Below are 12,292 nucleotides of genomic sequence, written 5' to 3' on the forward strand. Positions count from 1 at the left end.
TTCTTCCAATAGTGAATACACACACACACACACACACACACACACACACACACACACACACACACACACACACACGGCAATCCACGTGATATAAAAGAAAAAGTGATTCATCAGACCAGGCCATCTTCTTTAGTAGTGCATACATAATTAGTCAATTATGTATACGCATATGGGTATGGATGTGTGTATATATGTGTAAGTGTGTTTGTGCATATATATGTGTGTATATGTATATTTTTCTTTTATATTATTGTTACATTCTATTTATATTTATTCTTCTTTAAGGGCAACACTGGGACCTGAGGACAGAATTTAATTCCACTGCATGTAAACGTGATGCAATGACAAAGAGTCCTTGAATCCTTCGTCCATGCTTGTGGTCCAGTTCTGATTCTCATGTGCTTTCAGCAGAGGTGGGAAGTAACGAAGTACAAATACTTCGTTACTGTATTTAAGTACATTTTTCAGGTATCTGTACTTTACTTGAGTATTTATTTTTCTGACTACTTTTAACTTTTACTCCCTACATTTTTACATGAGTATCTGTACTTTCTACTTCTTACATTTTCAAACAGACTCGTTACTTTTTAACACGTCAGAGAGAAGTTTGCATTTCCGGTCAGTGCGCCATCAAACATCAAACGATCTGAGTCAGAGCAATAATAACACATAAGAGACAATCGTACTGGCGTGTCCTCCATCACCGGGGCTTATCGGGTACAAAGGGATTAAACACGCAAACACATATCATTTATGTGTCATTTATAGCGCTATAATCAGGGGTCACAGCGGGCCAGACCGAGTCCGTAAGTTGTGCTCGCGGGACATAAACAGCTTAGCTAGCGCTACTGAAGAGGAGCGAGCATAAAGGGAGTAACGTGTGGCAGGTAATTTTAAGTGCAATGTTTCTGAATGCTCAAAAAATATCAGCAAACACACAAAGTGTGTGCAGTTTGTCACACAGTGTGTCTGCTCGCTAAAAGAAGAGCTGCTGTGTTTCTAGGGAGAGCAAAGAGAGAGAAGTTCACTCAGAGATGGAGAAAGAGGACAGGAGAGGAAGGAGAGAGGTTAGATTTAAAGGTAAGGACTGCAAAACAAACTGAAGTATGCTAGTGTTATTCAAAGATTGTATACCAAAGTTTAGTGTGTGTGATAAACAGATTAGCTTGTTGTACTGTATTTACAGTAAAGTTGGTGCACAGAGGCTGTGTTCATGGTCAGAGTTACAGGTTACATCAGTGCAGCAGAGATGAGTCTGAATCAAAGCTGCTGATGCTGAGATTCATTCACTGAATCCAACATTTCTACAGCCTGTATGCTGTCAGTGTAGGGGATGGAGATCAGCTCAGAGAGCTGTGAAATACTGGGTTACATCTTTATGAGTTCACTTCATCCACACAGAGCAGTAAACCTCAGAGCAGCAGGTCAGCTGATCACAGCCTGCACACCAACATCATTTACTGAAGCTCACAACAGAAAGCTGTGATTCTTCTCCCCATGCAGAGCCACTACAGCTGATCTTAGGATTCCTCCAGCTTCTGAATCCCACTGTAACCCCTGAGTATCCTCATGTTTGTGTTTAGGTGGAGGCACAGTCACCCTCTACTATGGAGGACACAGAGAACAGAGCTGTGTTTAAATTCCCTTTAACAGTTTGTGTCCTACAGAACAGATTCAAGCTGAGTGCATTCATTAGGATTAAAATTTAGATTGGAATTACGTTTGTATTCTCATGCATTATTTTATATTATTACACTAATATATAATGAGGTTCAGTTAGCTTTACACAAAAATAGCAGGTAGAAACGTCCTCCAAAGAGCTACTTTTACTTTGTTACTTTGAGTAACAAAGTAAAAGTACTTTGTTACTCAAAAGTACTTTGTTACTTTTAGAGCCTGTACTTTTTACTTTTACTTAAGTAAAGAAGTTGAACCAGTACTTCGACTTTTACCAAAGTATTTTGTAACACAGATACTTGTACTTCTACTTAAGTACAGAATGTCAGTACTTTTGCCACCTCTGGCTTTCAGTGGGCACCCTGACTGATCTGTGGCTATGGAGCCCCATTCACGACCAACTTCAATGCAATGTGTATTCTGACACTTTTCTATCTGAACCAGCATTAATGTTTTTGGTAATTAACTTATTAAAGAGGGATGTCCCTACTTAAATCCATTTTACCTAGTACATGCTACCTTGATTTTTAGCAGCTGTTCCCAGCAAATATTTTGGAATTAATGCTAAACAGTCTGTAGTAAGGTTGAAAAATTGTTTCAAAGGTTGATGTTCTTTGTTAGAGCTTGGTAAAAAAACAAACAAACAAACAAGAATCCAGATCCTTAAAAAAAAAGAACAACTTGTGTTTAGTTTGGTATTTTTTTTTTATTTTTTTTTGGGGCGGGGGGGCAGATAATTGTTTTAATAAAGTTTAAGGGACCAAAAATCTGCATGGAAGACTTGGTGATGGTAGTTTTAAATGCTTTACACTATCCATCTGTTAACAAATCAAATGCTCCACAAGAGTTCTGAGCAGTGTGTGATTTAAACATGTTTGCTTCAATTAACAGAATCAGTGTCATCAAACTTCCTGTGTCACCACATTGACATACTACATTCACCATGTCATTTTTATGAGGTGACCAGTGGATTATGAGTATGAGAAACATTCTCATTCCCGTCATGGTTTATCTGCTTGCCTACCTGGATGTCTAGAGTGGAGAAGTAACTGTTGAGGTGTTCAGGGTCATTGATATCAGGCTCCCAGCAGACTGGACACACCATGTCTCTGATGTGTTTATCCCTTACAGCGATGGTAAAGTGCTGCTGAAAACAACCACAGCACACGGAACACTGACACGATGTGAGAGACTGCATCTGAGACAGACGGGAGGGTGAGAGAAGGCAGAAAATGATTTCAGATAAAAATTTAGTTATGTAAAACGTATAAATGTCTGTCTCTAAAAGAACCCTAACCTTGCTGTGTGGGAAAACCGAGAGGCAGATGGGACATTCTTTAGCCAGCACCCTCTTGATAAATTCCCTGTCGTGGGACTCTTGTACTGCCTGCACTACATCTTCTAGGGAATACGGGGCACTGTGCTCCAGAAGAAGTGATAATGCCAGCTCACAGCGACCCCAGCTGGGAAGATCATAAACTGCTAGTAGCCTCCGACATATGCGCTGGAAAACAATGAAATCATGCTAAGACAGACTTCATATTTTCTACCAGTAATACCAGCCAACCAATGCACAGTATGTTTTGGACAGTACTGTGCAAATGTCTTGAGCCACTCCTCATTTTAAAATAGTTTGCCAGAAAAAAAAGGGTGTAGTGATTTATTGAACATGTACAAACATACATGGAAATGCAGTGTACAAGGCAAAAGTAGCCTCTGTACAATTCTCATGTGCTTGAAAGTCAATATTTGGCATGACACCTTTATTCTTCCACACAGCCTGAACTCTGAGGCAGCTTTCGTGTGATTTCTTTGAGCAGTCTTCAGGAACAGGTCTCCAGGCTTCTTGAAGGACATTCAAAGCTCTTCTTTGGATGTGGCTGCCTTTTGTTCTGTTCTCTGTCAGGATGATCCCACACTCCACAGTAATGGAGGTTTGAGCTCTACCGTAACTGATAGTCTTCCATAGTGTGTTTTTTCTATATGGGTATGTTTTTACTGCATTGACAGTGTCTTTGTGTAATGTGGCATACCCCTGCCTTTTCTCTCAGTTTCCCTTCCTTAAGAATGGCATCTTGACAGCCACCCTTGCACTGAGATCATTTCTGATGAGGCTTCAGTAACAGTAGATTGATAACCTGAAGACCCAAGTGCATCGCTCAAGTTCTGCGTCAGGTGTTTGCTGGATTTTTTCCTATTTCTTAAGGATGTGACTTTCAGGTACTGTTCATCTGCTGTTGATAGGTTTTTAGGCCTGCTGCTTCTTCTTGTCCAGAAGCACTGCACCCCAGTGCTGAGATATGCCAGGCTTTTGGCTAATAATTCATTGATAATCACCTTGTTGGTTCAAAAATACTATTTTATACTACAAACTGTTATCATTGTTGGCACTTTTCATAGACTGGAATAAAGAGATAGGGACAAATTATGTGTTTCTGTGATGGGCTGCTAGCGTTTTTTTTAAAAACCTTTATTTTACCAGGTAAAATGTTTGAGAACCAGTTCTCATTTACAAACATGACCTGGCCAAGAGGCCCCAATAGAATCAGGTCCACTACATATAGATACACAAACATATAAACATACCAAAAATAAAAATTCCAGATTAACATGGAGCACGCATGGAAATCATGACAACTGGATAAAAAGCAGGAGTAAGAAGAAGAATAGGTGAGTTAACATTAACCCCTTAACTGGCAGCAAAAAAATCACCTGAAACAACTACATAACACCCTCTGGTTATTATTGGCTCTGAACAACCCATTTCATAGCCTATTAACTGGCCACATCTGGTCCGCGGGCCGAATGAAGTGCATTTATATGGCAGGCTAGACCCGCCCATTTTGATTGACACCTCATTCGGCCAATTATGTTAAGAAATGGGTTTCCCAGAGCCAATGATACTCAGAGAGCGTCACGTAGCTTTGTCAGGTGATTTGGTGCAGCCAGTTACATGATTGGCCGAATGACGTGTCAATAAAAATGGGAGGGTCTAGCCTGCCATATAAAAGGGACTACAACCGGCCTGTTACCGGCCAGTTAAGGGGCTATGGGGAGAGAGGGGAAACTAACGTGTGTGTGTGTGTGTGTGTGTGTGTGTGTGTGTGTGTGTGTGTGTGTGTGTGTGTGCACATGCGTGTGATTGTACGCATGTATGAATAAATGTAGGAGAAAAATGGATGTGGGTATGTACATTAGTGTGAGCCAGGGTGATCAGCAAGAGCAACAGTCAACTATAATCTGTTGCTCTTGCTGATCACCCTGGCTCACACTAATGTACATACCCACATCCATTTTACGCATGTATGAATAAATGTAGGAGAAAAATGGATGTGGGTATGTACATTAGTGTGAGCCAGGGTGATCAGCAAGAGCAACAGTCAACTATAATCTGTTCAAGTTTAAGCTTGAAAGTAGTCAAAGGTGTTAAATTACAAGTTTGAGGGTTCTTTGTAAAGTGTTACAGTCATTTGCTAATGCAAAGCGAAAAGAGTTACAGCCAAAAAACAGTCGAGGTATTGGGAATGGTGAGCTTGATGTATTCACTTAACCTTGTAGATGAAGAAGAGATGACAGATGAGGTGGTGGCGTGCCCAGGATTTTCTTATAGACAAAATGAAACCAGTGATGTAGCTGCCGGGAATGAAGGGAGGGCCAGCCCACCAGTTTATAGAGGACACAGCGATGAGTGTGGAAAGGTGCATTAGTGGCAAAGCGGATGGCTGAGTGATGAAGAATGTCCAGTTTTCTGAGAGCAGTGCTTGATGCCATTTTCTAGATGATGTCGCCATAGCCCAGAATTGGGAGTCTTGTCATCTTGACAACAGCATGCTTGGCAGCATGAGTGAAGGAGGCTTTATTGTGGAAGAGGAAACCTAATCTGGCTTTGACTTTTGTCTGAAGATCATTGATGTGTGGGGTGAAAGACAGATGCCAGATGCCTAGGTATTTGTAAGATTTAACATATTCTAATGCTGTGCCATTGAGGGGATTGGAGGCCTCATTTTTTCAACCAAAGATGATGCATTTGGTCTTATTGGTGTTAAGGTGGAGATGGAGGTTGTGAAGGACTGCTCTACAGAGGGGAGGCTGAGTTGAGGTGTAGATGCTGCAGAATGTAGTGAAGATCCAACTGAATATAAGATGGTGTCATCAGCATAAAGAAGGATTTGGGAACTGCCAGCAGCTTTGGCTACATAATTAATGTTGATGGAGAACAATGTTGGTCCCAAGATGGAGCCCTGAGGCACACCTTTGGAGATGGTTAATGGTTTTGACAAGATGTTTTCTGTTTTTAGCTGCTGGACACGGTCAGCTAGATGGCTGGAATACCAGTGACAGCAGGTGGTGGACAGACCAGTGCTTGGAAAGCCTAAGAGGATCCTATGATGGACTGAATCATAGGCTTTGGTAAAGTCAATAAAGGCAGCCATGCAGATCGTCTTGCTGTGTAATGCTGTAATAATATCATCAAGGACCTTTGTGATGGTGGTCATACATCCATGTCCAGCACGCAAACCAGATTGAATGTCAGACAGGATATTGTTTGAAACAAGGTAGTGTCTTAGCTGTTTATGAACCAGCCTCTCCAGGACTTTGGATAGGCATGGTAAAATGGAAATGGGTTGATAGCATTTGGGGTCTGAGCCAGAGCCACCTTTGAAGAGGGGAAAGATCATGGCCAATTTCCAGTCAGAAGGAAAGACAGAAAGCTGTAGAGACAGGTTAAATATTCTCATGATGGGAGCAGCAATGATGTGAGCAGATGCTTTTAAGAACATGGGATCAAGTCCGTCAAAGCCAGCAGATTTGTTTGGGTCTAGTTTAGTGAGTTCATCCAGCACTTCTGAAACAGAGAGGGATTTGAAGGAGAGACCAGTATTGTTGGAAGGGAAAGGCTGAGCAGCAGACAAGACACTGACTGGGTCTGGAATAGTAAAAGCTTTGGTTGAATTAACAAAGTAAGTTGAGGAGTGAAGCCATGCGGGGCTTATCTGTAATAACAATGTTTTTGAATACCACAGAGATTGGCAGGTGGGGAGAAGTCAGTTTGTTTTCCATGGACTTCACCGTTTTCCAGAACTCCCTAGCATCAGAGCCACAGGTGGTGAATTTCTCCTTAAAGTAGGAGATTCTGGCATTTCTGATTGCCTGTGTGGCTTTATTCCAACATTGTCTGAAGGTAAGCCAGTCAGCAGGAGATTGAGAGGAACGGGCTTTTTGCCAAAGGGTGTTCTTTTTATGGATGAGCTTTGTCAGGTCATGGGAGAACCAGGGGCTGTAATGATTTTTAGTCATAAATTTTTTCATTGGAGCGTGTTTTTCGATGATGAGACTGAATGTATTGTTAAAATAGGACCAGGCATCATCTAAGGAGTGGATAGAATTGATTGTGTCCCAAAGCACTGTTGCAACATCTAGAAGAAAGGCCAAGTTTCTTCAGAGAGCACTTTGTCACAATCACTGGTGATCATTTAGCAGCCAGAGCGTATACAGTAATCCCTTGCTACTTCGTGGTTCACTTTTCGCGGACTCGCTGTTTCGCGGGTTTTCAATCAATATTAGTGTAAAATATTTATTGCGGTATTTTCGCTGTTTCGCAGGTTTTTGCGGTACTCGTTCTTCACATACGTAGCACGTGTTGTACAGTAATGTATATATTTGGTGTATAAGTGTGTGCGGAGGGTTTATAAAAACTTAAAATAGTGTATAACTACTTAAATAATGTATAAGTATTTAAATAAATATAGCGTCCCTACTTCGCGAATTTTCACTTATCGCGGGTGGTCCTGGAACATTATTACTGTACATGCAATAGCGCAGTGATCTATGAGATCTATCAGTGTGGAGGATGAGGGAGATTTGGGATTGGGCTGGTAGGCTCAGTTATAATTTGGGTGAGGTTCAGAGCATCAAATTGCTGCTGAAGTATGTCTGGGGGCTTAATCGTATCCCAATTTAGATCATCCAAAAGAACAAATTCAGAGGCGATAAGTGGTGCCAGGAGTTCACTAACTGCCGTTAGTTAAGGAGCTGGGGCAGAGGGTGTTCTGTAGCAGACAGCTACAGTGAGAAAGAAAGTTGTTGAGAGTTTAACCTTTACCACCGGTAACTCAAATTGCTTGGGGACTGACTTAGCAACGGCAACAGCAATGCAGATGGTCTTTAACATACATAGCTACACTACCTCCCCTGGTGGCTCTATCCTGAAGAAATACATTGTAGCCTGGTATCAAGATATCATGATCAGTGTTATTTTTCTTAAGCCAGGATTCAGAGATAGCTAAGACATCAGGATTGAAGTATGTGGCAATGTTTTTAAATTATCAAAGTGCCTAGAATTTAACAGACTATGTAAAAAACCCAAAGATTTATGATCACAGAAGTCACTAAATACCATATGAGTTGAAGTGGGCTTATCTAAAACAGCCCCAGGATTTGGGTGAACATTACCAGAGATGAGTAGCATGAGTATGATTAATATGCGCCTGACAGCAATATCAAAACAATCCAGCTGATTGTCTTTCTCAGAGGGTGTGTCCACAAGCAAACAGTGAGAACCAAAGAGCTGATCCAGTCACATGAGTGGAAGATGAGATACCTGAATTGTAGGAAGTCCAAAAATTTTAGTCATCCAGTAGGATGAGACATCTCTGAGGAGTAGAGTGAAATCCAATGTTCTGCTACCATGGGCTACAGTAGTAGCTCCAGATAAAAGCTTAATGAGAGGCTCAGGAGCAAGGGACTGAGTGTGTAGCAAAATGACAAACAGTAATGTAAAGACAGCCAAAGCAGTTTTTTATCAGGAAATGCATGTCAGGCTAAGTGTAGCAACAAGTGTAGTAGACAGGCGATAGTAGGCGGAAAGCCAGGTTGAGGCAACAGAGGCCCAGACTGCACCAGGTAGAGGGCTAGGCTAATGCTAGTAGAGGTCCAGGCCGCAACAGGTGGAAGGTCAGCCAGTGTGCTGCTCCTAGTAACAAAGTGCCTAAAGATACAGTTTAAAATGGATTCTTTGCTAAGTTGTGCGACCAGTCAAAAGTTTGGACACACTCTTGTGTCCAAACTTTTGACTGGTGCTGTAGGTCCCTTTCTATGTTTCATAGCTCAACACTGAAAATTGTCAGGAGAAAGGACTGGGCTGAGAGTGAGTGAAAAAAACTATTGTCCAAGACCACTTTAAAAAAAAAATGACAAGAAAATCTAGAAATGAGAAATGGCAAGACTTTTGCACATTACTATATGATATTGATAATTAAGATGGCTGAAAATGCCCATTCGAAAAACCTACCAATTCCAAATGAGAGAGGATGTGGCCATAAACTACAAATCTGGACTTTAAACTGGCCCCAGTGTAAACCAATGACTAACGTCACACGTTGCCATCTACTCTATCTGTGGTCTCACCTGTTTGTCAGGGTGGTGGATATCGACAGGAGGCTCAGGTTTCTCACTCCAAATGCGTTTGTGGAAGGGCTCTAGAAGCGGTCTCTGTAGCAAGGCCAATGCCCCTCTTACCTCACCACCGCTCTGCCTTAAAACCTCATGGCAGTGAGCTTCATCACTAAAGCCAAGTGCACACAGCTCCTTTACCTGTTAGAATAGGATGAAGAAATAATAGAATCTCTACACAGAAGGGAGACTGATGAAATATTAGTGCACATGTCGAAACATTTCTATCGTGTGTCACCTTGGCGAGTCTGTCTCTTAGAGCTTGTCTGGCAGCTCTCTCTGTGTCACCCCCTGCTGTCAGCCAGGCTTGCTTGGCTTCTGCTCTGGAAAGCTGGACCTCACTTTCTGTTTCTGCAGGAGCTACCTCTTTGCCAGCCTCCTTGGCAAGATTCTGTGTTATGTTATTCTGTGTTAGAGGACAGTCAAACACTATCAGAAAAAGAGTTGCAGTCAGGGTCACATATCGAAGTGATTTGTCAGGTTTAAATGATTTGACAAGTATACTGACTGTCTGTTCAGTCAGGGGATTGTCAGAAACAGACTGAAGAGAGGATGTTGCCACCAACACCCTGATTTGGTCTAACAGCAGGGGAAGCTCCATCTTTAACCACTTGCAGGGCAGGATGTTGCTGTCCCCAGCTACCCTCATGCTTGTGTACACTTCCTCCGGACTCACTCCTTTCTTCTCCCCGTCCTGACACAAACAAAGAAAAAATACACTTGTATTAAAACATTAGAGGAAATCTAAATCTAGAGATAATGGCGGTGAGGTAACTTGCTCTGATTAATTGAATCAGCTTTAGACCCTCTTCCTTCATCAACTTCTGCCTCCAAGAGTCCAGGTCTTCGGGAGCATGCTCTTTGGGTTTGATTGGCAGAGCAGGAACTCGTCTGACGGGAGAGGGAGGGCGGAGCTTCACTGGTAGGGGTGCAGGCTCTGGGCGAGCCAGGTCACACATCTCACACACCATTGCTGGAGAGTAGTTCAGGTAGGTGCAGAATTGACACACCCACTGGAGCAGAGTCACAGAAAGAGAGTCACTAACCACAATGAACAGCCACAGCATTAAAAGGGTGATTATCAGTAAACTGGATACTTCTGAAATCACTTACGTTGTCTGACTCACACTATTAAAGCCTCAAAATGAAAGGCAAAAACTGCCGGTGAAATAATGATAATGATAAATTTACACAGCAGCAAATGGTCAAGTATTCCAGGTAGATCTATGGAATACAGTTTTATTGTTGCCTATTCTAACTTTTTTAGTTACAAGAAACTAAGAAAGCCACAACAGCTCTTTTAAGCTATGCTACAGTAAATCCTAAAAACTGCTGCACAAGCAAAGGGAAACAAGAGGAATGAGATGAGCTCTTGTGGTTTTATAGTAATTCATATATGTATTATATGTGGCCAGTAAAAATACGCTTTGTCAAAGGACACCAAACTCTGGGCGATGGGCTAAATTTAGAGAAAGTATTTCCAGAGAAAATTGTAAGAGCTGTATTTCAGATCTGGGTATTTAACCCTGAGACGGACTTTATTTTATTGTAACTGTCACTCAGTGTCCTTAAAAAACACACAATCATGGAGTGAGCACTGGAGACTAAAATTTGCTGCAATAAATATGTGAAGACAGCATACTGAAGTTAGACCCTTCTGACCTCTCATAGATTTAAAAGAAAACTGTTTAGCATCTTTACAATGGCGGATGTGACAAATGTCCTTCAGATGTCCTTAGCTTGTTAAGAAATCTTTAAAAATGCATCAGAGGAAAAAAGATGCTTTTCTGGTCTGTTTGACTGATCAGTGTCAGACTGCTCAGTCTGACACCAATACTGCCTCTTGTATGTAAACACACTGCAAGCTAGATTAAGAAAAACTTGCAAAGATATTAAGAACCACTGTTTTGCCAATTTTAGGTTTAGCAACACAAGATCATAAATGCGATGACACTTTTTTCTTTTAAAATTTTGGTTAACCCTAACTAAGTCTAGGTTTACATCGTGTGCATGCCAAAAACAACAGTGTTAACATGCTGACTTTTTTGTTTTTTAGCACAGGTACAAATGCTTCCTGATAATGACATAAAAAGTACGTGACCAGAGTTCTTACAATTAGCAGAACAGCAGAACACAGCCCTGCACTGTGGGTCCTGGGTGGGAAGCCCACTGTGAGTCCCAATACTAATGTACAGTCCCTGACAGAAGTTCTGTCCCTTATCCATGTTGTGGAAACAAAAGCTCATAACCTGACTTTAAATTCATCCATTGGTTTTAGAAATGACTCATATGAAAGCTGAAACCCTCCCAAATGAGGTTTAATTTACGAAAAAGAAATTTGCTTCACTGCAGAAATATTGATCATTTAATGAACACAGAAAGGTCAGATTTTGGAAAGACAAAAGTTTTGTCACCTTGTCATGTAATGCACCCAATCCTAGTTTACAGCCTCACCTGTGCTCACTTATTGATCGGTTAATTAGTGGGTGTGTATAAAAAGAACCCCAGCACCCCAGACCTTCCCTTGAACTCCAACTTGACTTCTGACAACATGCCAAAAATCCACCCTGCGACCAAAGCCTTGATTATCAAGAGGCTGAAGACCAGATCCACTGCAGAGGTGGCTGGCACCTTTAATGTGTCTCAGCGTCAAGTACAAAGAATTAAAAAAAGATCTGAAGAGACTGGAGATGTTTTTGACAAGCCCAGGTCTAGCAGACCCCGCAAGACCACTGCTCAGGAGGAACGTTTGTTGGTTAGAAAATCCAAAGCCAGCCCCTTTTCCACTGCAGCAGAGCTCCACCAGGCCTGGCCACCTCAAGTCCCTGTGTCAACTAGAACAGTTTGTAGGACTCTGTCTCGAAATGGCCTCCATGGTTGAATCAGTGCCCAGAAGCCAGCACTAAACAAAAGGCAATTAAAAAACCGTGTGGCATTTGAAGTATTACAAGAAGTATTAGAAGTATTAGCTACCTCTTACATTCCCAATCATAAAAGGGGTCAAATTTTGCAGCAGGATGGCGCTCCATCTCATACATCCATCTCTACATCAAAGTTCCTCAAGGCCAAGAAGATCAAGGTGCTCCAGGACTGGCCAGCCCAGTCACCAGACATGAACATCATTGAGCATGTTTGGGGTAGGATGAAAGAGGAAGCTTGGAAG

The 12,292-nt window shown here is 41.8% G+C and overlaps 1 protein-coding gene across 1 annotated transcript in view; it reads right to left on the bottom strand.

Annotated features, from left to right (window-relative positions):
* Nucleotides 1–12,292, bottom strand: part of LOC115777469 (E3 ubiquitin-protein ligase RNF31-like) — a 131,143-nt gene that overhangs the window by 47,959 nt on the left and 70,892 nt on the right. The window contains exons 9-14 of the mRNA XM_030725375.1: nt 9,909–10,142; nt 9,638–9,823; nt 9,368–9,535; nt 9,085–9,270; nt 2,975–3,181; nt 2,702–2,875 (exon numbers count right to left, since the gene is read on the bottom strand). Coding sequence (XP_030581235.1) covers nt 2,702–2,875; nt 2,975–3,181; nt 9,085–9,270; nt 9,368–9,535; nt 9,638–9,823; nt 9,909–10,142 — 1,155 coding nt within the window. The remainder of the gene's footprint in view (nt 1–2,701; nt 2,876–2,974; nt 3,182–9,084; nt 9,271–9,367; nt 9,536–9,637; nt 9,824–9,908; nt 10,143–12,292) is intronic.

Source organism: Archocentrus centrarchus, unplaced genomic scaffold, assembly GCF_007364275.1.
Source record: "Archocentrus centrarchus isolate MPI-CPG fArcCen1 unplaced genomic scaffold, fArcCen1 scaffold_54_ctg1, whole genome shotgun sequence".
Classification (NCBI taxonomy): domain Eukaryota; kingdom Metazoa; phylum Chordata; class Actinopteri; order Cichliformes; family Cichlidae; genus Archocentrus; species Archocentrus centrarchus.